This window comes from Phocoena sinus, chromosome 9 (assembly GCF_008692025.1).
Source record: "Phocoena sinus isolate mPhoSin1 chromosome 9, mPhoSin1.pri, whole genome shotgun sequence".
Taxonomy (NCBI): domain Eukaryota; kingdom Metazoa; phylum Chordata; class Mammalia; order Artiodactyla; family Phocoenidae; genus Phocoena; species Phocoena sinus.
In genome coordinates, this window is record NC_045771.1 from 27,581,675 (window position 1) to 27,609,572 (window position 27,898).

The 27,898-nt window shown below is 36.4% G+C and overlaps 1 protein-coding gene and 1 non-coding gene across 4 annotated transcripts in view; one reads left to right on the forward strand and one right to left on the reverse strand.

Annotated features, from left to right (window-relative positions):
* Positions 1 to 27,898, forward strand: part of IQUB (IQ motif and ubiquitin domain containing) — a 128,331-nt gene that overhangs the window by 23,307 nt on the left and 77,126 nt on the right. For all 3 annotated transcript variants that reach the window (XM_032643053.1, XM_032643054.1, XM_032643052.1), the window contains 3 exons: positions 8,369 to 8,579; positions 17,185 to 17,360; positions 25,420 to 25,590. In XM_032643053.1, coding sequence (XP_032498944.1) covers positions 8,369 to 8,579; positions 17,185 to 17,360; positions 25,420 to 25,590 — 558 coding nt within the window. The remainder of the gene's footprint in view (positions 1 to 8,368; positions 8,580 to 17,184; positions 17,361 to 25,419; positions 25,591 to 27,898) is intronic.
* On the reverse strand, positions 7,413 to 7,472 carry LOC116759892. Its single transcript, XR_004351564.1, has one exon. It is a non-coding gene; the product is annotated as a U7 small nuclear RNA (small nuclear RNA).

Genomic DNA, 27,898 nt, shown 5'->3' on the forward strand with positions numbered 1-27,898 from the left:
GAGAAAGGTTATTAGGTGGGGAAATGAACAACACTACACTACACTACAACACTTTCCAAACTCGGATAAAATGATATTAAGGGAATAAGAAAAGCATAAACATACAGGAACAAAGAATATATGGGAAGAGAGAAGAGTAAATGTCAGTCGATTTTTTAAAGTTGTAAAGCAGATGGGGAAGCGTTGACTTACTTGAGCAGAGGAAGTGAAAATCTAAATGCCTGCCAAGGGGGCTGGCATCAAGAACCAAATCAGTTTGCCCCACAGAATCTCGGAAAGTGAATTGGAGGTTCTGTGGAAGATGGAAGTGAGGTGTGAACTGTAAACAGAGGGATTGGTGAAAAGACAGTAAAAGGAGTACATTTCAATTTAATACGTTTTTCTATCTTGATAGATACCTTTTTATTTGTATCATGTTTATTTTATTCTTGAACTTCTTGAGTTCAGTGCTTGGTATTTATATCTTTCTTGTTGTAAGCAAGATTATATTATGTGTGACTACTGATGTTTTTGTACTCATTACTGCCATCTCGTTTTGTTTTTGATTTATTATTTATTCTTGTTTGTTTTTTTTTACTAACCTTTTTTTTTTTGGTTTGACTAAAGTTTTCTTTTCCATTTTTTTTGTTCTTTCATAGGTCAGAAGTAGGTACTTTGTTTCTATTTTTCTAGTGGTTACTCATTAAAAAAATTTTAATGGCCTTAATTTTTTAATACTAAATGCATATTTAATCAGGCTCTATATATTGTCCATGAACAAGTCAAGGACCCTAGCAGGCTTTTCTTCATTTCTTCTTCCTCCTCACTCACTCCTCCTGTTCAGTGAGGACTTGATCTGGAATTACAATTGTATGTATATTACATCATTATAATTTACTATATAATTATAACTTCCTATTGTTTTTATATATTTACATCAATGTAATATATATGAATTTTTTCAAATATGTTATATTTAGCTTAAAACCTTTTTTGGAAGTTTTTGCTTCTTTAATTTTTCCTCTTTATTCTTTTGTTGTTGTTGTTCTCTTTATTTTTTTATTTTGTTTTTTGATTTTTTTTCGAACATCTTTATTGGAGTATAATTGCTTTACAATGGTGTGTTAGTTTCTGCTGTATAACAAAGTGCATCAGCTATACGTATACATATATCCCCGTATCTCCTCCCTCTTGCATCTCCCTCCCACCCTCCCTATCTCACCCCTCTAGGTGGTCACAAAGCACCGAGCTGATCTCCCTGTGCTATGCGGCTGCTTCCCACTAGCTATCTGTTTTACATTTGGTAGTGTATATATGTACATGCCACTCTCTCACGTTGTCCCAGCTTACACTTTCCCCTCCCTGTGTCCTCAAGTCTATTCTCTACGTCTGTGTCTTTATTCCAGTCCTACCCCTAGGTTCTTCATAACCTTTTTTTTTTTTCTTTCAATTCCATATATATGTGTTAGCATATGGTATTTGTTTTTCTCTTTCTGACTTACTTCACTCTGTATGACAGACTCTTGGTCCATCCACCTCATTACAAATAACTCAATTTCGTTTCTTTTTATGGCCGAGTCATATTCCATTGTATATATATGCCACATCTTCCTTATCCATTCATCTGTTGATGGACACTTAGGTTGCTTCCATGTTCTGGCTATTGTAAATAGTGCTGCAATGAACATTGTGGTACATGACTCGCTTTGAATTATGGTTTACTCAGGGTATATGCCCAGTAGGGGGATTGTTGGGTCATTGCTACCATTGTTGGGTCATATGGTGGTTCTATTTTTAGTTTTTTAAGCAACCTCCATACTGTTCTCTATAGTGGCTGTATCAATTTACATTCCCACCAACAGTGCAAGAGGGTTCCCTTTTCTCCACATCCTCTACAGCATTTATTGTTTGTAGATTTTTTGATGATGGCCATTCTGACCGGTGTGAGGTGATACCTCATTGTAGTTTTGATTTGCATTTCTCCAATGATTAGTGATGTTGATCATCCTTTCATGTGTTTGTTGGAAATCTGTATATCTTCTTTGGAGAAATGTCTATTTAGGTCTTCTGCCCATTTTTGGATTGGGTTGTTTGTTTTTTTGATATTGAGCTGCATGAGCTGCTTATATATTTTGGAGATTAATCCTTTGTCAGTTGCTTTGTTTGCAAATATTTTCTCCCATTCTCGGGGTTGCCTGTTTGTCTTGTTTATGGTTTCCTCTGCTGTGCAAAAGCTTTTAAGTTTCATTAGGTCCCACTTGTTTATTTTTGTTTTTATTTCCATTTCTCTAGGAGGTGAGTCAAAAAGGATCTTGCTGGGATTTATGTCATAGAGTGTTCTGCCTATGTTTTCCTCTAAGAGTTTGATAGTGTCTGGCCTTACATTTAGGTCTTTAATCCACTTTGAGTTTATTTTTGTGTATGGTGTTAGGGAGTGTTCTAATTTCATTCTCTTACATGTAGCTCTCCAATTTTCTAAGCAACACTTATTGAAGAGGCTGTCTTTTCTCCATTGTATATTCTTGCCTCTTTAATCAAAAATAAGGTGACCATATGTGCATAGGTTTATCTCTGGATTTTCTGTCCTGTTCCATTGATCTGTCTTTCTGTTTTTGTGCCAGTACCATACTGTCTTGATTACTGTAGCTTTGTAGTGTAGTCTGAAGTCAGTGAGCCTGATTCCTCCAGCTCCATTTTTCTTTCTCCAGATTGCTTTGGCTATTCGGGGTCTTTTGTGTTTTCATACAAATTGTGAAATTTTTTGTTCTAGTTCTGTGAAAAATGCCATTGGTAGTTTGATAGGGATTGCATTGAATCTGTAGATTGCTTTGGGTAGTATAGTCATTTTCACAATGTTGATTCTTCCGATCCAAGAACATGGTATATGTCTCCATCTGTTTGTATCATCTTTGATTTCTTTCATCAGTGTCTTACAGTTTTCTGCATACAGGTCTTTTGTCACCTTAGGTAGGTTTATTCCTAGGTATTTTATTTTTCTGTTGCAGTGGTAAATGGGAGTGTTTCCTTAATTTCATTTTCAGATTTTTCATCATTAGAGTATAGGAATGCAAGAGATTTCTGTGCCTTAATTTTTTTATTCTGCTACTTTTGATTAGCTCTAGTAGTTTTCTGGTAGCATCTTTAGCATTCTCTGTGTATAGTATCATGTCATCTGCAAACAGTGACAGTTTTACTTCTTCTTTTCCAATTTGGATTCCTTTAATTTTTTTTCTTCTTTTATTGCTGTGGCTAGGACTTCCAAAACTATTTGAATAATAGTGGTGAGAGTGGGCAACCTTGTCTTGTTCCTGATTTTAGAGGAAATGGCTTCAGTTTTTCACCATTGGGAACGATGTTGGCTATGGGTTTGTCATATATGGCCTTTATTATGTTGAGGTAAGTTCCCTCTCTGCCTACTTTCTGGAGAGTTTATCATAAATGAGTATTGAATTTTGTTGAAAGCTTTTTCTGCATCTATTGAGATTATCATATGGTTTTTATCCTTCAGTTTGTTAATATGGTGTATCACATCGATTGATTTGCATATATTGAAGAATCCTTGCATTCCTGGGATAAACCCCACTTGATCATGGTGTATGATCCTTTTAATGTCCTGTTGGATTCTGTTTGCTAGTATTTTGTTGAGGATTTTTGCATCTATGTTCATCAGTGATATTGGCCCGTAGTTTTTTTTTTTTTGCGACATCTTTGTCTGGTTTTGGTATCGGTGATGGTTGCCTTGTAGAATGAGTTTGGGGGTGGTCCTCGCTCTGCTATATTTTGGAAGAGTTTGAGAAAGATAGGTGTTAGCCCGCTGGTCCTGGGCTTTTGTTTGTTGGAAGATTTTTAATCACAGTTTCAATTTCAGTGCTTCTGATTGGTCTGTTTATATTTTCTATTTCTTCCTGGCTCAGTCTCAGAAGGTTGTGCTTTTCTAAGAATTTGTCCATTTCTTCCAGGTTGTCCATTTTGTTGGCATATAGTTGCTTGTAGTAATCTCTCACGATCCTTTGTATTTCTGCAGTGTCAGTTGTTACTTCTCCTTTTTCCTTTCTAATTCTGTTGATTTGAGTCTTCTCCGTTTTTTCTTGATGAGTCTGGCTAATGGTTTATCAATTTTGTTTATCTTCTCAGAGAACCAGCTTTTAGTTTTATTGATCTTTGCTATTGTTTCCTTCATTTCTTTTTCAGTCATTTCTGATCTGATCTTTATGATTTCTTTCCTTCTGCTAACTTTGGGTTTTTTTTCTTCTTCTTTCTCTAATTGCTTTAGGTGTAAGTTTAGGTTGTTTATTTTGAGATTTTTCTTGTTTCTTGAGGTAGGATTATATTGCTATAAACTCCCCTCTTAGAACTGCTTTTGCTGCATCCCATAGGTTTTGGGTTGTCGTGTTTTCATTGTCATTTGTTTCTAGGTAGTTTTTGATTTCCTCTTTGATTTCTTCAGTGATCTCTTGGTTATTTAGAAGCACACTGTTTAGCCTCCATGTGTTTGCAGTTTTTACAGTTTTTTTTCCTGTAATTGATATCTAGTCTCATAGTGTTGTGGTCAGAAAAGATACTTGATACTATTTCAATTTTATTAAGTTTACTAAGGCTTGTTTTGTGACCCAAGATATGGTATATACTGGAGAATGTTCCATGAGCACGTGAGAAGAAAGTGTATTCTGTTGTTTTTGGATGGAATGTCCTATATGTATCAGTTAAGCCTGTCTTGTTTAATGTGTCATTTAAAGCTTTTGTTTCCTTTTTTATTTTCATTTTTGGTGATATGTCCATTGGTGAAAGTGGGGTGTTAAAGTCCCCTACTCTGATTGTGTTACTGTCGATTTCCCTTTTTATGGCTGTTAGCAGTTTATGGCAGCAGCAGTGTTAGCATTTCACGCCCATCTCTGTTGTCCGACCTGATAGCTGCGGCTTCCGCCCATCTCTGGAGCTCATTTAGGTGGTGCTCTGAATCCCCTCTCCTCACACACCCCGAAACAATGGTCTCTTGCCTGTTAGGCAAGTCCAGACATTTTCCCGGACTCCCTCCCGTCTAGCTGTGGGGCATTAGCCCCCTTCAGGCTGTGTTCACGCAGCCAACACCAGTCCTCTCCCTGGGATCCAACCTCCAAAGCCCAAGCCTCAGCTCCCAGCCCCCGCCTGCCCAGGCCGGGGAGCAGACAAGCCTCTCAGGCTGGTGAGTGCCGCTCGGCACCTATCCTCTGTGCGAGAATCTCTCCGTTTTGCCCTCCTCACCCCTGTTCCTGTGCTTTCTTCCATGGCTCTGAAGCTCCCCCCTGCCCACTCCCCATCTCCGCCAGTGAAGGGGCTTCCTAGTGTGTGGAAACCTTTCCTCCTTCACAGCTCCCTCCCAGAGGTGCAGGTCCCATCCCTATTCTTTTGTCTCTGTTTTTTCTTTTTTCTTTTGTCCTACCCAGGTACGTGGGGAGTTTCTTGCCTTTTGGGAAGTCCGAGGTCTGCCAGTGTTCAGTAGGTGTTCTGTAGGAGTTGTCCCACGTGTAGATGCATTTTTGATGTATTTGTGGGGAGGAAGATGATCTCCATGTCTTACTTCCTCTGCCGTCTTGAAGGCCTCCCCCTCTTTATTGTTCTTGTTGGAACATATTCTCTAGTAATTATTTCAGATATTACACATGGGAGGTGAACCATCTAAGTCCTATTGAATGAACCTCATTTTGGGTTTTAGTCTGAGTGGGTGTAGAAGGTTAGATTCAAACTTATTTTCAAAATTATTTTATTTTATATCTTTGAAGCTGTTTTTGATTAAAAGTCTGATGTCAATGGGATTCTCAGTTCTTTGTTTCCTCTTTCTGGAAGATTTTAGGATTTTCACTTAATCCTTAGTAACCTTACTGTGATGTGCTTGAGACTTGGTGATGGATCCTTTCTATCTGAGAGCTCATGTCTTTAGTTTGGGGAAATGCTCTTCTATTATATTTTGAGCAGTTTCTCTAATCCAACTTTCTTCATTCTGTCTGGAACTTGTATCAGACATATTTTGGAATGTCTACATTTATCTTCCATGGCTCTTAATATTCCTCCATTCTTTCTAATTTTTACGACCTTTCAACCTGCATTCTAAAAGGTTTTCTTGTCTAAGTTTCTTGCTTACTAATTCCCTCTTAGACTCTGCATGTTCTGTAGATCAGCAGAATAGATTATAGGAACCTATTCTTCCCATTGTAGTAAAGCTTAACCTGGGCATGAGGCTGCAACACTGAAAACTGCATTTTATAACCTCTTTTCTATGTTGGTGAGGCCAAGGAACTAAGGCCTGGAAAAAAGAAATGTGAGGGGAAATGATGTGTGCCTCTTCTGGGTATTGCTCTTAAAGTGACTGGATTGCAGTTCTTTTGTCTTTTCCCCCATTCTACTGACTAGAAGATCAGCCACTAGGAAACACAAGTAGGAAGCCATTTGTAATACAGCACAGAGCTTCCTACTAGTCCTAAACTGCTTGCCAATCCCTGGAGTATCATGCGAGAAGGGAAAAACTAAGTTGTTTAAACAACTGTGTTTTAGTATCCTTAATGAGTTTAACAAGTTTAATAGCCCCCAAGATAAACACATTGTACTGATTTTTTTTAAATTTCAAAGATAAAAATGTTGTCACAGTCTTTTGTTCCTTCTTTTGTATTGATTCAACAGCCTTTCCTTTCTCTCTGAAAATGTTAACTCTATCTAGTCTGGTCTTGTTTTTTGTTTTGCTTTGTTTTGTTTTACTCTAAAAGAGTGGTTCTAAAACTTTGACATGCAGCAGAACATGTGGAAAATTTGTAAATATACAGAATCCATGCCCACCCCAGAATTTCTGATTCATTAACTCTGGGGTGGGCCTGAGAATCCGCATTTCTAACAATTTTCCAGATGCTGCTGCTGCTGGTGGGCTGGCCACCATACTTTGAGAACCTCTGTTCTAGTAACTCTCTTTCACACAAATGTAAATTCTCCTACACTGAATGAGGAACCTTTTATTCTGTTGGCTGTTGTCAAATCTTTGGTTACTCTTGGGTGTGTACTCAAGAGTATTTGAAATTTCTGATGTCCAAAGTGCTACAACATATTTGTTTACTGTAGCCTTACCTCAGTGGCTTTCAGGGATGCGCAAGGCTTGATTCTGGGAGGAGCTAGTTTTCTGGAGAGGGGGCTTCTATTCATTCTGGGCGTCACCAGCTTTCTGGGACACCAACCACTCTTGCCTAGAGGCAAATACCTCTGATGCTCTTTACCTAAATTGTTTTAGAGGAGCCTGTCCCTTTTGCATTTTTCAAGCAGTCACCTTGTTAGTTGCCCTAAGACCCCTTCTGCTCACAGGATCCACCAGTTTCGGGGTTGAAACATCTTAGAGACACTTCTGTGTTTTCTAGCTTGCCTCTCCAGTGCATGATTAGGCTGTAGATTCCTTCAAATTCCACCCCTGCTCCGTGGGGGGTTTTCCGGTGTGGACCAGAAAACCTGAGACAAATTTTAAAAGAGCTGTAACACTAATTCCTTCTTCAATTTATTCCACGTGCCTCCTTTCTTGAAGGGAATTCTTTAAAGTTTCTGTTCTGTTGGAGGACTCCTTCAGTATGATCCAATATCTTTATTGATTTCTGCTTCTATAATTTTTCTGTAGTCATCAGGGGTTAGATGAGGGGAAGGGACGTGTCAGCATATTCTCTACCCTCAAACTTGATCTAGCCTCTCTATATTTTACTTTTTTTAAATGAGTTTACTAAATAAAAACAAAAAATCTCTCAGTTATATCGCAAGCTTTTTGTGACTCTAGTACTGTATTATATACCTTCAGACATATATATTTTTCTTACAATTTAATAAATACATGTTTGCTTCGGTGGTTTCCACATATAACCTACCCACTGTGTAGTTAGTAAATACCATTTTTTAAAAGATATGAGCCTATGCTAATGGCAATTAAGAAAAAGTAGATAACAATACATAGTATTCATAACAATAATAGTATTTATTGAGGACATGTGGTGTACCAGGCTTGAGGTAAGCACTTTATATGCATAGTATTATTATCACTGTTTTGCACCTGAGGGTACTAAAGTACAGAGATGGCAAGTAACTTATCCAAATTAACTAACTAGTGAGTAGCAGAGGGAAGATTTAAACTAAGCTGTACTCCAGACCCTGTGCTCTTAACTTCATACTAACTGCCTCCTGTGAAGGTATACTTGCTACTAGATTTCAAACTCAGATAGCTGATGTGCATTATCTATGACCTTTCTGTTATAATGTATGTGAGAATACATGGCATAGAACTGAAACTAGACTCTCAGTATTTTTCAGTACTTATTGAATTGGAATAGAAATAGTCATTGTTGCCTTTCATTGTGTAATAAGGTTGACCATATTTTATTTTCTTTAAGTATAGGTAATTGTGATACAGACTTACTACAGACGATGGCATGCTAAAGTTGTGGTAGACAATTTAAAAAGACAGAAAATGTTAAGGTTGCAGTGGGAAGCACAGGAAGAACTAAGGAAGATAAGAGAAAAAGAAGGGTGGATGAAATTGGATTATTACCGGAGGCATAATCCTCAAACAAAAGAAGATTTTGAACTTCTTTACAATGCACTGGAACGTAAGTTTGAAATAGGCTTTGCATAAAATATTAATTTTATAATTTTTCATTAGTAGGAAAAACAGGTTTACTAAAGACAAAAGGGAGACCTTATTATTTTAGGAAGATGTCTGGGGTATCTGGACTAGAGAATTTTAAAAGATGAATAATGTCTTACATTTGGGAGAAGAATTAAGGCTGGTGTGAAATTGGAAACGCTTTTATATTAACAATGGATGAATAAAATGTGACTACAGCTCTGTGAATTATTCAGTTTTAGTATGTTATCTCATTTGCTACTCATCCCTATGAGATAAAAAGAGAAAGTATTCTCCAGTCTGTTTCTCTGATGGTCTTGGGAATTTGTGAACTCAGAGTTGAACTGTCTTGAACCCCTCAGTCCAGCATTCTGTCTCTGATTCTGCTCTTTACAGGAGATACCTTTTTATTCCCTTCTACTAATGATTATAAATATATATATATGTATATGTATATATATTCTCTACACATTTGATTTTATGGCTTATTTCTTCCATAGGATGTGTGCTAGTCATTGACACAGTTAAAAACTTCCATTACTTGAACAAGCCAATCACTCCCTACTTTGGGCAGTATATACACTGTTCTCCTTGAAGCTTTTCCCCAATACCTACCTTCTAATCTCAGCTTAAATATCACATACTCAAAGCCTTTTGTGACTGACAGTGCAACTGGGACATCCTATTATCATCTTATGGTTCTCACTGCACACCAACTTTTCATTTATAACACCACAATACGTTTTTTTTAACATTAATTTCACTACTGGACTGTAAGCTCCGTAAATGAATGACTCATTTATTTTTTGGATGATCTCTTTTTCTGTGTTTAGCTCACATGCCCAACAAATACTGGTAGAATGAATAAGTGAGTGAATGAAGGGAAACCCAAGGATGTAGCCATGCAACTGTCTCTAGCTTCTGCTTTCCCAAGAGTACCTCTAAATTAGAAGTAACCAGAACAGAAGAGTTGTTACCTTAGATACCAGAAAGTAAAGTTGGGCTCTTGTGATGTCATAGAAGAATTAAAAAAATTAAAAGTAGCCTCAGTTATTTTTTTAGTTGAATACGGTTTTTTATCCAAAGAAATAATAGTCTTTGACTTCTCTATGATTATTCATAATATTAACTTAAAGTAAATTTTCTTACTATAACATTGTTTCTTTATATACTGTTTATTTGTGGACATTACTATGTGCTCTGTTACTCAGGTCATCCTTTCCTCTCTAATCGAATACAATTTTAGGTGTCAGATATCAGGTCTATTTAAATAGCTATATGATAATATGCTATTTACTGAAGATGATACAATTAAACACTAGGTCTAACAAGCAATAGTAATACATTTATCTCTTTGATAAATGGAAGAAAATGGAAATGAAATTTCTTACATAAAAGAGACATCTCTTAGTTTTCTTCCAGGCCTAAAATTCTAAATTAGAACTCTAAGAATAATTTAAAGTTCTGTTTTGTTGTAGTTAAAATTCTGGTTCACAAGCTCAGTAATTTACATAGCTCTTCTATTTACTATAGTTTTCATTCCATATTCTTTACTCCAGTGTTTGAAACTGTTGCCCCCTTGTGGCTCATAGTGACAATTGCATAGTTTGAATTACAACTCCTAATAAAGTTTAACTTTTCCTCCAGGTAACCTGTTGCTTAGTAATAAAAGCAAAATGATATCAATTTAGGAAAATGAATTTAACTATATAAGATAATATGCTGTATCAAAGACAAGACTATCTCTGGGCAACAGTGTTTGATTTTTTTTTTTTTGCGGTACTCGGGCCTCTCACTGTTGTGGCCCCCTCCCGTTGCGGAGCACAGGTTTCGGACGCGCAGGCTCAGCGGCTATGGCTCACGGGCCCAGCTGCTCTGCGGAATGTGGGATCTTCCCAGGCCGGGGCACGAACCCATGTCCCCTGCATTGGCAGGCGGACTTTCAACCACTGCACCACCAGGGAAGACCCAACAGTCTTTGATTTTTATGTCTTTTTTTTTTTTTTCTTATATCAGTATGTTGAGGGCAACTTCTTTCATTGATCTGACTGGTCACTCTTATCTCAGACTCAGTATAGGAGTCATTATCTTGAGGAAACCTCTCTTATCAACATGGATTAGGCTCAGAGCCTCTTTTCCTTGCCCCATTATTCTCTGTGCATACCATTCACTTAACTGTCCATGTCTGTACCTAGGACACCAGATAGGACCTTGTTCATTATGTCTAATAAATGTTTGTTGAATTGAATCTTCTACCCTTTGTCTTGTTTTAACTTGTGGAAATGGTGTTTTCTGACTCGTCTCTAATTATTACCTCTTGATCTCAAGGTCCCTTGACTTCTAGCTTCTGGAGACTCGCTGGCCCCAGTCCTTTGACAGATCTGGCCCTGGGCTTTCAGTCTGAATCTTTCTTGGTTTTTTTCCATTCATGCTTCCAGTCTGTGATAAGAATTTTAAAAAGCAGATGCGTATAAACTGCCAGTGACCGACAAAATATTGTATGTTCTGCTGTTTCTTGTTTGGAAATAGCAAGCTTATTAGATCTCAGAAATTTTAGAATGTGTATGGACTTTATATTTTAGTGCTATCCTTTCATTTTATAGTTGAACTTCAGACCCTGGAAATTAGGTAATTTGTTCAAGAATGTAAGTTAAGGTTATAAGATAAATGTATTCTTTGAAAGGAACCGGTTGCTTTCATATCTTTTTCTTTAAAAATATTGGAGGTTATTGACATCTGTTATGGGCTGAATTATGTTCCCCCCAAATTCAGATGTTGAAGTTCTAACATCCAGTACCTCAGAACGTGACTGTATTTGGAGATAGGGCCTTTAAAGAACTAATGAAGAAAAAGTGAGCTCATATGGGACCCTAGTCCCGTATGACTGGTATCCTTATAAGAAGAGGAGATTAGGACACAGACATGCACAGAGAGAAGGTCATGTGAAGGCAGTGGAGGAAGGTGGCCCTTTACAAGCCCAGGAGAAAGGCCCTCAGGAGAAACTAATCCTGCCATCACCTTGATCTTGAACTTCCATCCTTCAGAACTGTGAGGAAATAAATTTCTGTTATTTAAGCCTCCCAGTCTGTGGTACTTTGCAAATGACAGCCCTAGCAAACTAATGTAGGATTCCAGTTTTTTTTTGTTTGCTTTTATTATCATTCCCAGGGAGCATATATTTTATGAAAGCAGGAAGAATCTCTCATTTTTCTCAATGTCTTCTCTGTATAGTTCTGGAAACTGTCAAATCAGTTATAAAATCAGTTTTATATAGCTGTTCCTGGTTCCTGTGTTTTTCTATTCCTTATTAGTAGTGGGTCATGGTATTTTTCTGATGCCATGTTCTATCCTTTACTGTAGATTTACAGGAAGTTTGTTCATTTTATGGAGAATTTTATTGGAATTAAGGTCCATTATTTTCATATTTCTAATTAGCTTCATTGGGTTGTTTCCTTTTTAAAAGTCATACTAATAATTTAAGCAAAATACAAAATCTGAATATATATGGATATAACTGTATTTGAATACACATATGTATAGCTCCAGATTCACCCAGGACTTAAGGATTAATCTAGCAGATCCATGTATTGCTTTTTGAGGTTGGCAGAATAGCTTAAATATCCTAGTGGCCTAAATTTATTACTGGTCCCAAAGGTTTCTAATGTAAAACTGGGAAGTAAAATATGCTTACTAATATTCAGTTTTTATTTGCTTTCTGGGGACATCCATATAATCCCATGAGGTAAATATTCTCAGTTGTTATTTCCACAAGCAAGCAATCTTCCTCTTTATTCATATACTGCCTTTTAGTATATGGATATTGTCAAAGTTTTAAAGCTTTTTGGTTGGTAAAACTACTCTTTTACCAACCAAAAGCTCATCAATCATGGATTTTCTGGACTTTCATAACATAATTTAGCACTTAAATTTACAATCCTTTTGCTGAACACAATTTAGCTTTTAAATTTACAAATCCTCTTTTCGAATAGACCAAACTGTACAGTATCTGAATAATGTATTCCTGGTAAGAGACAGAATGGGATTCTTATAAAGAACACAAGTGACAAGTCCTTGACCTGATCAGGATTATTTCAAATTGAAATTTGAGAGGAGGAAGAAATAATATGATAAAATTATAAAACTAGATATCATGAAAGGCAGTGGTTATAACAGAGGAGGGCCAGAAACAACATGACTTGAGATATTTACCTTTCGATTCAGGGACTAGTATTAAAGTAAACTTGAAATTTTAATAGAAGAAGGAAAATATTTCTAATTATATAAATTATATATAAATGTAATATATTCTGAAATATCCCTGCAACACGATGAGAGAGTAATCATGCCTGGAAGAATACATTTTACTTGATTGAATCATATCTAATAGAAGATAAGAGGAAGTAATCTTATGTCAAGAGTTGATTTACCCAAAGGAAGTCTTTAAAACTAATGGTGAAAAATGTCAGGCTTTGGGGTAAAGATAAATGTAATGACAAACAAAAATTCTGTCCCAGTGGAAGGATTTTACAGTCTATCCAACTAGGGAGAAACAGAGACACGTTCGCTCCTTCAAGAAGGCATTATGTCTTTCTCACTTTTGTATGTACCATCAAACTTTATAGAGTTCTTTCAGATAACAATTGCTCAAAAATTGCAGTTGAGTATTTTGAATTGGCGAAGAAGTGATAGGATTTTGACAAGTATTGATATAATAACCAGATCAGGGAACTAGGATTTTTGAAGTTAAGATAAAAAATAGGCTTGATTCTATGGCCAGAGTGTAGTTCATGAGACTCTGAAGCTTCATCATTCTGACAATAAAGTAATAAATCATCTCTACATAAAAGGAAAGAATTACATGGCTAATGAAGTAAATATGGCTTTCCAGTAGTAAAGCACCTAATAAGTTCACATTGAAAAGAATTGTGATGAATGTCAAAGACTAGAGTGACTTTTTGGAATGTTTGTTCAGAATAAAGAACAGTAGGTCACTGTTTCTACTTTTGTTTTGCTTCCATGTTCTGTGAAGAGCAGAAAACAAATATGGCTCAAATGAGTTCAGGTTCACAGTCCAAATGTATGTGCCAGGGGATCAAAGCCATACTGTTATCTTTCAGTAATCATGGAGAATGGGAGGTGTGCCCAGAAGACATGACCTTCCAGAGGAGGCTTGTGATTAACTGTCACATACATTACATCTTTTTATAACTCTGCCCGGCTCCCTGCCCCAATACACACTTTTCAGGTGCCTGATTTAAATATGAGGCTTACTTATGTAAAATTCTCCCAAATTGACCTTACTGCAATTTTTGTTTCATCCTATGCATTTTGATATGTAGTGCTTTTATTTTTCTTTCCTTAATTGTTGACACTCATACCTTTTACTTATTTGATTAAAATGTTATTTTTGATAGTATTGCATACATTTCCAAGCAGATGGGAATATATTTCTTTTTTTAACTTTTGTTATTAATTGTAGTTGAATTGTACTGTGTCAAAAAATGCAGTTTTCGACGTTTCTGATTTGGGAGATTTATGTTTTCTTCCATTCCTACTCCTAGAATTTATATAACTTTATATAAATGCTTCATAGAACTTTGAAAATAAGATATATTTTCAGACTTTGGTGTTCAGAGCTTGATGTATATTAATTAATTTAAATTTGTTAATCATACTGTGTCAGATATTTTTTGTTTTTAATTCTTCTTTACTTGACTGTCATAGATTAACTCATTTGTATTTTATTTATGTTTATATAATATAAAATATACTCACCACAGTAGTGTTTATAACTGATACAAGTTTTGCTTTTTATAGCTTGATGGGATGTGATTTTCAGTGTAAATATTCATGAGAGTCATACCTTTCATCATAAAATTATCTTCTATCCCAAGGGATGAATTTTGAGTGTTTTCCTCCCTATTTTCAATATATTAATATTGCTGTATCTGTCTTTTTTTTTTTTTTTTTTTGCGGTACGCAGGCCTCTCACTGTTGTGGCCTCTCCTGTTGCAGAGCACAGGCTCCAGATGCGCAGGCTCAGCGGCCATGGCTCACAGGCCTAGCCGCTCTGCAGCATGTGGGATCTTCCCGGACCGGGGCATGAACCCGTGTCCCCTGCATCGGCAGGTGGACTCTCAGCCACTGCGCCACCTGGGAAGCCCTGTATCTGTCTTTTATGTTGTTCATATTTACCATCCTTTTATGTTTAACCTTAGTCTTTGGCATCACTTTGTGCCTTCCAAAAACATCATGTCATTGAATTTTTAAAAAACCATAATATTTTATTTTCAGTCAAAAAAATCGAACCATTTCATATTTTTCAATATAACGATTATGCCTGATTTTGCTTCTCTCATCTTGCTTTATGCTTTTTATTTCTAATTTTTTTGTCTTTTTCTGCACAAACATTTATGATTTTTACTCTTTTCTGCAATGATTTGAAATGTAAGCATTCTTCTTTTATTCCTTCTTAAAGTTTTTCAAAGACGTTCTTAAGACAGGTAAACTATCAAATGGATTCATAGCCTACCATTTTCTCTAGTTCTGAGTCCTGAGTTAAGGTTTACTACCTTCTGCTAGAGGGTCCACTTTCTGAGATGAGACAACAGCAGTTTGGGGGACGACCTTTGTGCCTCCTTGAGTGTCTTCCAGTCGAATCTGCACTGCGTCTTACGGAAATTGCCCTGAGATTTCTACCACATGGATCACACCTCTCTCTGATTTCCAGTACTGCTTCCGGTCTCTCCCTCTCCTCCCCCATTTCATGTTTCCTGTATCATTTCTAGAAGAACTTAGGAGAGAGGAGTTGGAGTTAACAGCCTGTATATAAACCTCCATCTTGTCAGAAATTTGGTATGCCATATATTAAAGAGGAACTAGGCCTGGATAGGACATGAAATTATGTCAAATAATATGCATTTTAAGAAAGGGAAGTGTTTTTGTCTGGAAAAGAGAAAACCTAAGTGGACTGTGACAGCTGTCTTCGATGCCATGTGGTGCAAAGAATAGACTGTTTAGCCTCACAGGCTAGGACCAGGACCAGGGTGAGCAAATTAAACCTGTCCAAGCTGCTGGGAGATGGGGAGGGGTGTTGAACTGTTTAATTTCTAAGGTTCTTTCCAACATTATTTTTCCTTTAATATAAATAAGTTTGACACTTTTGAAATATGGGATATAAAACAGTTTTCTTCCCCAAATTTAACATGTATAGGAATTGAATGGAACACTTGTTAAAACAAAAAATTCTGAGCCCAGCCATTTTGATTTATTTAAGTTTGGGATAGGATCTTGCACTCTGTATTTTCTGAGGTTAATTTTGAGAATATGGTGTAATCTTTAGGTAAAGTGAGTTTATAAAAGTACTATTCTTTGGCATTTTATGGTTTGGTTTTAGGATGTATTTCATGTAACACATTCTGTTTTTAATTTTTATTTTATATTGGAGTATAGTTGATTTACAATGTTGTGTTAGTTTCAGGTGTACAGCAAAGTGATTTAGTTATACATATACATATATCTATTCTTTTTCAGATTCTTTTCCCATATAAGTTATTACAGAGTACTGAGTAGAGTTCCCTGTGCTATACTGTAGGTCCTTGTTGATTATCTGTTTTGTATATAGTAATGTGCATCACAGTCTTTGTTGATAGTAACCAACACTTTAAAATATTGTAAATATTATTCTAACTTAATTTATTGGTTTGAGTAAAGTTTAAATGTAATCACTTTATAACATTTGCTGATATAATTAGGGTTTTGTAAAAAAAATGGAAAATCGTTCTAAAAGTGCTAATAATGAAGAAAATAATTGAAGTCAACATTTCTACATAAAACTGTCAATTTGGGTACTGGGGGAAGCAGACACCAAGATGGAGTTTGAAGTGAAAGGTAAAGGGAAGAGAGAGCAGGGAAAGGCAAAGAAAGTCTTCAGATTGAGATGTAGGTTGACAACCTGTGAAAGCAGAGAGGAAAGGAATGAGGACGAGGGATGGAGATCTTCAAACAAGTAGAGTTCTGAGGAAGTCTGAGCCGGCCTGACGGTCAGCTCTGATTGACCACAGAAGAGACCACTGTTGGGCAGACATGGCCAGGCCCTGCTTCTCCCATGGTTCTTACTCATTGACTGGGAGTAAGTGTGGGAAAAGTGTGGCCTCTGCTCCAATATGGCGACAGATCCGAAGTGCTATAGCTGGTACTGTTGGCCACCTGTACTCCTAGCTACAGGTACTCTCTTGGAGGGAGATCTGAGCAGGACACGTTCATGGCTGCCACAAATCCAAGCCATATTTGTTTCAGTACTGGGGGGTGTGCATGCTTACTTGGAGGCATAATTTGACATGATCTGTACTGATGTCTTACAGCTTCTGTTAGTTTGACTCTACTTTTATTGCTTTACGTCTCTCAGCTTTTACTTCATCCTATTTTTTTCATATATCAGGTGTACAATATGAATGATTCTATTCATATATAATTTTATTTAAATTGTTATAAAAATAAAATACACTTGTCTGGAGGTGATAGTAAAAAATGTTCTGTAAAGATGTGGGATTTTAAAAACTCAAGAGTCTTTTATGTTATTCCTCTAGTCTGGAGGCAAGAAGAACTTGCACGCATTAACCAGTCTTTCACTGGAGCTGAAAGGAAAGCTGCTTTGTGTGAACTCCTGGAAAAAGAGACCCAGATAATTGCTTGCATTGGGAGACATAGATACATCGCTTATACGACTAACCAGGAAACATCAATACAAGCTTTTTTGGATAAGGTTATTGAAGTAACAATTATTTAAATATGAATGTATCCTGAATTTAAAAACATAGAATAATGAACTAAAGAAGAGACTTACATTGTAAGAATTTGTGTGAATTTTGTTTAGTATTTTGGTGACATATTTATTTAAATTTTGTATATATTTTTCTTTCTTCTTATACAGCTTTAGATTTTCACTGCAGCCTAGAATAACGATTGACAAGTCACATAAAATTAACGTGTTCTTAAGAAAAGAGCTATGAAGGGAAAAATGGAGACACCACCTTTGTGACTCTGTTCATTTAGACTTAGGCTGGCTATAGAAATTAGATGAATTGCACGCCCTGATAAAATGTAGAGTATTGAAGTCACAAAATGTCTGGATCTGCAGTGCCCCATAGTAAGCAACCTGGGGGAAATAGCTATAGACTAGTGCTTCTGCTTTTGTTCACCAGCTCATTAAGTGACTAGAAATTTCTGACCCAAAGGATATATGATTAATGAAAACCATGAAAACATACAATTAATGGAAAAACTAAAGTAATTACCCTTTTGTGGTGAAACTGCCTGCTTGATACTGAATAGCCTGTTTCCATAGTGACCAATTTCCTTTTATAAACTTGATCTTTCCAAACAATTAAAAGCCAATCCAGCCACCAGAAGAAAAGGGATGGAGTTCTTCAAGATATTCTCCTGTAGTGATTCTGTTTGTATGATTCTTGCTATTTGAGAACATTTGTTCTTAAAAACCATATTTTTTGATACTATAAATGCCCCCCACTCACCTTACCTATACGCTCTCCTGTTTGATCTCAATTTTTCTTGTGGTTTTAACTACTGCCTGCATCCTGGAACTCCCTACAGTTCCAGGCCAGACCTCTCCTAGGAGCTTCCAAATCACATCCTGAATTGCCTACTATCATTGCTCTTTGGATGTCCCGAGAGTAATCCTCAAGTTGACATGTCAACCCCTGAGTCATATCATCTTACCTTTCCTTGACCCCTCACCTCCGAACTGATCCTCTTCTGTAACACTCGCATAATTTATCTTCTGTGAATGTTTCATCATCTACTTAAGTTGCTTCAGACAGAAACCTGGGCATTGTTCTTGACGTCCCACTTAGCCACCAAACTGTCTGTTCTATTACTTTAATAATCTCCTCAGTTCTTTACTTCTTCCTTTCCAAACTCACTACCACTGCCTACAGGGAAGTGGCTCTGCCATGCACCTTGATGACCTTGCGTGTATCCAAATTCGCCACGTAAACAAAGACTTGGACCACAGCTAATCTGAGTCTTGGTGGAATGCCTTGTGATCCTGCTGGCACTGGAGAGGATGGGAAGCTTCTGAGATGTTATGGAACAGCTCCCCTCTCCTGCTTCCCTATCTCCTCTGAGAGGCTGTCATGAGACAGGTCTTGCCTTGTGTGTGTAAGCTTGACACTGATTTAATTGGATCTGGATTTCCTTCCCATCTGGATTACTTTATGTCCCCAAGTGAGGCTTTCGACCTCCAGTCTCACTTCTTAATTCCCTCCTCCATCATCCGTATTGTTGCCATAGGGACCTCATTCAACACAACTCTGCCCCTGGCCCTCCTTGTTGCCCTCAAGGAACAAGAACTTGTATAGTCGATTCTTGGCACACCTGACCCATCCCACAGTTGTTTATCATCTCTGCTTGCACACTACAGCCGTACTGTTTCAGCTACGCTCAGTTACTTGCATGTTCACAGAAAGACCACATGCTCTCAATGCTTTTGCATCTGCTGTGGCCTCTACATGGCACATCTTTTCCTTCCTTCTTCAGTAACCAAGTAGTCACCCTTCAAAACAAGCTCAGATGTCCCTTCTTCCAGGAAGGATCACTGATCCTCCTACTTTAGCCTGTACTATATACCTTCATAAGACTCTGTTTCATTTTTGTCTTAGTACATAGTGGTCAGTTTTCATTATATCTGTTTACATGTCTAAATCGTTCCTAGATTCTGAGTTTCTTAAGGCAAGAGCCATCTTTTATCTGCATAGCCTCATATCCTAGCTCAGTGCTCATCACAGAGTATCAATAAGTGCTTGTGGAGGAAGGTAGGGAGGAAAAATAAGGGAAAGAAATAATGGTTTGTAATTTAAAAAAAAAAATTTATATATTTTATTTATTTATTTTTGGTTGCATTGGGTCTTTGTTGCTGTGCGTGGGTGGCGAGCTGGGGCTACTCTCCGTTGTGGTGCGCGGGCTTCTCATTGCAGTGGCTTCTCTTGTTGTGGAGCACAGGCTTCAGTAGTGTGATGTGTGGGCTCCAGTAGTTGTGGCTCGTGGGCTCTAGAGCACAGGCTCAGCAGTTGTGGCACACGGGCTTAGCTGCTCCGCGGCATGTGAGATCTTCCCGGACCAGGGCTCGAACCCGTATCCCCTGCATTGGCAGGCGGATTCTTAACCACTGCCCCACCAGGGAAGCCCCAGTGATTTGTAATTTTATATTTCAGGTACTATGAGAAAATATGCAATGTAGATACTATCATTTCAAATTCTTGAGTATCTTCATTCTAGAATAGCTGAGTTCTACTGTATGGAAGCCATAATATTCATACTTCTCCAGAGTCATATTTTGAACTAAACTTATTCCTTTATCAAGTTGCTCTATGTTGAATCCAGCTTCATCACTGGGAACTGTGTTCCTTATGTGTCTGATTGTTAACCTTAAGAGGACAGCATGGACCCAGGGCACAAGAAAGAGCTGGAGGCCTCTCAGGTGCCAATGGACAGGGAAGATGGGTGGTACTTACCTTCCTTATTTAAGGCTGAACCTTGTACAGGACTTCCTGCTTGTGCTTCATCTGCTGCTTTGTTTCCTGTAAGCGATTTTAAATTCTTGTTGTAAATACTTATACAATGTCTATTCTTCATTATGCCTGCACACCCCTCACCCCATCCCCCAACCTCCAGCTTCATGTCTAGCATTGTCCCTAAACATGTTTTAAATTATAGAGAGTCCAAAGGTAGATCAAGTCCCAACATATAAAAGCGCCTCTGGAGCCAGTTGATGACGATTACTCTCTGTCATGAAGTATAACTTTGTAAGAAGTTCTTTAAATGTCACCAAAAAAGATGAGATGGGGAGATTTTGTTCATGAGAATTCCTGTGAGGAAGGAAGATTTTTTTTTTTGGTAAATACTTTGATAAGTTTTGGGGTAGAATCTGAGACCCTAAAGGATCCTGAGTATGGGAAGAATTGCTCTATCCCAGGAAAACGGAGGTTTTCGAGTGTTGCCAGGAGAGAGAGTAGAGGGAGGACAGTTAGAAGGCAGTGGGACACAATGTGGCTTCTTGTAACTTCATTAATTATATCACTAATAATTGAAATATTAAGTGCAAGATGATTTTTTTTTTCATAAGAGGAAAAGGAGCAAGAGAAATGACTGGGCCTTAATGACTGATTCAGGGCAGCACACAAAGATGCAGGATCAGAAGATGACAGGAAGGATGGAAAAGTTAGCCACAAAAACTTGTAGAAATCAAGGGAAAGGCTTTTTTGTGGGTCATAGGTTTTTGTGTGGGTCATAGGTTTTAGAATTGGGGTTCTGAACCTGTGGTCACCCCAGCTGATAAACCAGTTAATCTCACCAATCCCCAGGCTAAGACTTAGAGGAAATGGACATTTTAGCTGATACAAGAGAATACAAGAGAATTTTACCTCAGTTTTGACAGGGCAAGACAAAACACAACCACGGAATGGAACAACTGCACTTGAGGTCAATCCCCAGTCCATTACGTAGCCTAATTAGTCCATTCTTTAAAAATATTGACCAACGGTGACTTTTGACCTGCTTTTAACCTGTTATAGTAAATTGTGAAATCGTTGTTATTCTAATACAAAGTCATTTAAATCACCTTTTTGGATATGGTGCCATGATAAACATCATAGAAAACAGTTAAGGTAGATTTTATAGTCTTTTGTTGTAAATAGTTATAACAGTTCTCTTCCGTTTTATGCCTATCCCACCCTACCCATGCCTAGCATTGTCTCCAATAAACATTCAGGAGGAGTCAGTGTTGATTTCGTGAAACTTGAAGTAACTTATTCTATAGTTTTTTTGATTGCTAAGAAAAAACAGCTTATAAGTAATCCCTGAAGCTAGATAAGGTCAGAGTTTTTTCAAATGTTAACGCTAACAACCAGGGCCATAACGCGGATTTTAGATCCACATTTAGCACCATAACATACAGATATGTAAAGAGAATATTTACTTTCCCATAATTTGGAAATAACTCTGGAAAATAAAATTTTATGGTTTGGTTTTAGTTTAACTTCAGTGTGTCTAAGTATTATGTAGTGTATTGAACTAATATTTTATTTTTTATCTTCTTATCCTGGACACAGAATTTCTCTGATTTGGATGTTAAATGAGTAGGGAATGATTACTATTTTAAATTAGTCCAATAAAAGCAATGAACTAATCAGTTATTAGGGATTCTATACTAAGCCTTCATTCTCCATAAAAAGTTTAAAGATTTTTGAAGCATTAGTTAAATAATTTGTAATTTTATCACATCAAACATTGACATCCACAGGTTGTCAAATGTTAAAAACTCACAAATAGACAGAGGTGAAGAAATTCAGGTCAAGAAATTTGAATGAAAAATCATCAGTCAGTTTCTAATATATCTTGGGTACTGCTTACCCAAACTGTGTAAAGAGACAATTTGAATTTCTGCAAGAGGTTTTCCCTAGAGTCAAGGCCATTTATTTCTTTGATTCTCTTTGATTTACACACCACTTTTCAAAATCACAAGCTAAAAAACTGCAATCTACTTTAGCTGTGTCATTGAATTTTTTTTCTCCTTACTCAGGTGGCCAACAGGTAATGGGATAGAAAAATGCAACCAGCTCTTGCCTCTCTCTGAGTACCACAGTACACAGGGGTGTCCTCTATGGACGGACAAAACCACTTTGCTGTGTAAAAGAAAAGTTGATCACTACCCAGTAGCTCTGGGGGGTTAGTGTTATTCTTAATTTGCCCCCTGAGGGTCTAGAGTATTAATTTAGGAGAGAGAAAAGACCGACTCTCACAGTGCAGCCATTTCTTCTCTTTTGTGGAAGCTTGCTGCTCTCAAGGTTTTTATCTCTCCACCTTCCCTTCCTCAAAATGTGTCTTCCTGCTGTTCTTCTGTTCCTCTCCTCCAAAGTCTATGCTGTTTCATTTGTTGGCAGCTAAGTGGAATTTATTATGCTCCTGTTTTCTGAAGCAGTTTAAGAACATGATTGTTGTACATCTCTTATTGCAGTCAAAGCATTCAAAGAAAAAAAGACATAGAAAGAGAAATAAGCAAAGTTGACATTTTCCTGCATCAGAATAAAAGAAATAACTTAATTTCTGCAATCAGAGAAGCTTAGACTTGAAGACCAGGTTATCAGTGTTGGCAGAAATAAATCCAAATATAAAAACAACTTTGCCAAACAGATTTTTTTAATGTCATTTCAGTGCTTACACTAGGGAACTCAAACTTCAAATCTAGGAATCTTTGCTTATATCACTCAGTTCCCTTTAATCTGGTTAACTCCTAGTTATTCTTCAGGTTTTGTCTTAGATATTATTTTCTTTTCACCAGTTAAGTGCTTCATATCAAACTGTAGTTACCTGTTTACCTGCATCATCAAGCATAATCAACTTTTATTTTAATTATTTATTAATCTTTCTATGCTCTTAGATTTAAGATTTCATGAAATTAGAATTTATCTACTTGCTACCTAGTACACTGACCAGTTTATAGTAAACACAATAAATACTTATTGAATGAATGAATGAATACTGTAGGCCCTGTGAAATATATAAGACTACATAAGAAATTTATTTCTTATAATCTGTAGGAAGAAATAGAGTTATAATTATAGAACAAATTGCATTGCCCCACTGCATGTGTGTGTGTGTGTGTGTGTGTGTGTTTTTATGTGTGCAATAGGACAGATAATAGTGATTTCAGTGGTTTCAAACCATAGTAGTTAGGAATCTTTATAGAAAAGTTAGGATTTAAGTTAAAAATCGAAGGGTAGAAACGATTTGGATGTTAAATATATTTGGAAAAAATCCAAGGTATTACTATATCACAGTATCTTAGATGGGGCTAAAAACTTGGAGGAAAGGTAGAGTTAAATCAATACAACAGCTGAAAAAAACCACGATAAAGTAGATGGACTAAGCATTTCATTAAAAGGTTATTGTACGTGGATTATTACAAATGAAATAACTTATCAGCCTGAAGAGCTAAAGGTATTGATCACATTACTGGAAGAAGGGAAATTGCATTTAATAGAGCCACCCTGAGGAAAACTGTGCACAAAGATTAAGGCTTTAGACTTTAGAATATTGCTATATGAAACTTAGCCTAAGATTGCTTATTCCTTAAAGGTTTTAAAAAGAGCTTTGCAGCAAACATTAGATTTCAGTAACACTCTGAGGCCTACCCCAAACAGGGCTGTATCCATTTAAAACAATATATTTTTAAAAATTTCTAAGTGATAATAATTAAATCATAAAATATTTTCTTATTGAGCTATTTCCCTTTTGTAATCCTTAATAAATTTTATTAATTTTATAAATCTGCTAATTAACTCTATATTATTTAATATTAGATTTATGGCTTAAAAATAGAAATTAATCATAGGGCTGCAGCTTCTCATTTGCTAGATTAAAACTAGAACTGAGGATCTAAAGTTTCTGATGAAGATTCCTAGCTCTGCACAACGTTCATTTTACCTTTGATCAGAAAATGATGCCATTACTTTGAAAACATATCAAATATAGTTGTTAAATGGTAGCTTTGTAGTTTTCAATGTAATTTAGCTAATATGAAATGTAAGAAAATTAAAGGTAAATTGAGGCTGTAACTAAAAATTCATACTACTGTCATACTAAATACAGCCTTAAATGGTTTCTCTATTTGGCTATTCTACATTCCTGATGATTTATTGTGATACATAGGCTTCTATTTAAACTTTAAATTATATCAAATCTAAGATTTAAATGCTTGCAAGTATGGCATAAATTGGACTACGGGTCTCCAAAGCAATTACCAATCAGTCTACAAAAATGCAGCATTTGGACAGTTAGAAATCGTGATCAACATAGCCTCCTTTTTGATAGATTATAATCGGGGAAAGAAACTGAGCAGCTTTATACCTTAAAGTAGAAGAGTCAGTGAATTTTCACTGTGCTCTTTCTAGGTCAATGCATCTTCTCTTAAAGTCTCAATAGTTTGAGTAGGAGGGAACAAAAGCACTGGCAAACATAGTCTTTAAATATTTTGTTGTGGTCCTGAGTCAGTGGAGGACTCACTCCATTTCCTATCTCTGAATTCTTAGCCTGGGACTCCTCACATGAGCTTCAGGGCAAGTTGGCTCCATCTTTGACCCTCAGTTCAGGAGACGGGCTATGTTGGGAGGCACCAAGCCAGATTTGGAAGTAGGAAGTGAGAATCTTAGCCATTGTCAGGGAGGCAGGGGCCACAGCACTGCTAAAATAGCTAAATACAGCTGTTTCCCTATGGACATCTGCTTTGTGAAGAACTGTGAACTTGTTATAGATTTATTTTTATAGGAAACAGAACTGTAACTGAGGCCCATATTGCTATATCTGTAGGTCTAATGCCTTGAGGATTGTAATCATTGTCCCACAAGGGTTGTTCTCAATTGGCAAGGCATGATCAAGACACATTCATACAACTCAGTATAATTGAACCAAGTAGATAATTTTTTTAGCATTCTAAATAGCATGCTTTGTTCCCCAGGGGTTATTTCATAAATCCATCAAGCTAACCATCATACTAGTTAGTACAAATTAGTAGCAAATTCTGAATCCTGAGGAAGTGTTTGTACTTCTGCAGACTAAAGCTCTCTCATATTTTTTTTCCTAAATTGTTTTACTTTCCCATGGTCTACAAATTCTTCAAATAATTTTCTTAAGTTTTAGTGATAGTTTTATTCCATAAAGCACATGATAATAAGGTTAACTTATAGTAGAAGGAACAAAATTATTTTTGAACTTTTAATTAACTGATAATTATAAACATTATTTTTAAGTGTTCAGCTCCAAAGCTATGGAGAACATTTGATGGCAAAATAATTGAGATGGATACTCAATTCACCATCAGAGCCAGAGAGCTGCAAAACATCTATAACTGCATTGTGCTGAAAAATATCTCTCAAGATGAGAGACTGGATGTGCTGTTAACACTCAAACATACTGTAAAGGTACGTGAGTTTCTCTTAGTTTTTGGGTATCACTACCACTATCAATAAAAAAATTGAATACTAAAATAAACAAGATGGTTTGTATTAAGTAATTATAAAGATAATAAATGTCTATATATATGAATTTTATTTTGTGAACAACTGTATTGTTTGGGTATAATTGGGGGAGGATATGGTTTATGCATTAACATTTATCTACAAGTTCTCAAACTATATATTATGACACATACAAAAGTAAATATAACACAATGAATATTCTAAATGTAAATGTATCCTTAATTTTGCAATGAATGTAGATATATACAGCATGAGATTAGAACTCAACTCAGTTCAATAAAACAGCAGTTATTGGCTATATATTTTCACACTTTTTAATGAAAATTTTATTTTTAGCAGTTTTAATGCAGCATCAGTATAAGTATTTTTACCTCCTTTTCCTCATCAGTTATTGATTTAAGGCACTTTAAGTAGTTGAGTAAATGGTTCTTGTTGGAAGGTAAGTCCCCATAGGTCTCTCATATTTCTGCCCATCTTGAAAGCAGAGGCATGGACTCAATAAGGCATTGACTGCCTTTTTTCTGGACAGCCTTTTCAGAGATGTTTGTCAAGTGACTATGCCTTTGAAGCTAGAGATAGGAAGAGGGGAGAAGCCATAGGTCCAGAGCTGGGAAATAAGCATGGTATCTGTAGAGGGCAGTAGAAAGACCAAATTGGCAAAAGGAGAGTGCAGGTAGAGAGTACAGTAGAAATATTCTTACCTGACATAATTAGGACCATTAGCTGGTTAATTAAAAAAACCAAAGGATGGACTCATAAAAGATAAGTTGTGCATGTCTTAATATGTTTAACCTAATATATCCACATATACATTTATTTAACAGTATTTGATGGAGGATTAAGGCTTTTAAGTATGACTGGATTTCTGGCTGTGTTTATGGTGGCTGCACAACCGTAGATTAGTTATTTAATATTTCTGAAAATCAGTTTCATCATCTGTAAAATTAGTTGCTTTGAAGATACACACATATATATGTGTATATATTTATACATACGTATGTATTAGAATATAAATAAAATATATAATTTATGTGTCTCAATGCTTACAAATAGGGAGCCCTCACTAAATAATAAGTATTATTTTGATGACAGTTGCTAATATAGACCAGTGAATTTTGAACCTGGGTGTATGTTAGAATCATCTGGAGAGCTTGAAAGAGAGAAAGAGATACACAGAGGAAGGGAGAGAGAGTATGAGAATAAATGAATAGGAATGATATCTAGGCCCCATTTCAGAGCAGTTAAATCAGATTCTCAAGTGTGAGGGCACTGTTAAAATCTTTTAAAATCTTCCCTAGGTCATTCTAATGTGCCCTCAGGGTCAAAGACCACTGATGCAGACTCTTGTATTAGCCATACCAAGTACATATTAAAAAGAAGAGAAGAGCATTATTTTACAGTTACTGACGTTACCCTCTGACTCCTTCATTCAAACTATGTTTTTTGTAGTCCCTCTTGGGCAGTTGGAGCAACTTACTTCTCTTTTATTACTTCTAAATCCTTCTGTTTTAATCACTTCACTCTTACTTGGGCTTTCTTATTCAATCACCATCATTTCTATTACTTTGTTAAAGATTATTGTGAATTATATAAACATGCTGAAAAAAATGTATAAAATATACGTGTATAGTTTAGCAAATATAAAACTACCAGTCTTGTTACTGCCCTCTGGCCCCAAAACGGGACATTGCCAACGTCCCCCTTTCTCTTCATATCTGCAACTCACCCTCTCGTCCTCTAAAAGTAATTACCATACAGACTTTCATGGTAGTCATTTCCTTGATTTTTCTTCATAGTTACCACCTCTGTATACATCTCTAAATAATACGGTGTAGTGTTGTTTATTTTTGGATTTTATTTAAATGGAATGAGACTGTATGTATTATTTTGTGCCTTGCTTCATTTGCTCAACATTAATTTGTAAGATTTAAACTTGTTACTGTATATAGCTCTAGTTAATTCATGTCCATATATCAGGTAATACTCTACTGTATGAATAAGCCGTCATTATTTTTGTAATCAATTTATTTATGGATATTTAGTTGTTTCTGATTTTGAGCTGGTGTGAACGATGACTCCGTGCACATTTTTTAAAGCACTTAAGAGTAGAATTGCTGGGTTGTAGATTATGCATATCTTAAGTTCTACTAGATAATGTCAAAATTTTTTCTAAATTAGTGGCACCAATTTATACTTATGTCAGCAATGTTTTGTTACCTTTGGAATGTAGTTTTCAGTTTGTTTGGGTGAT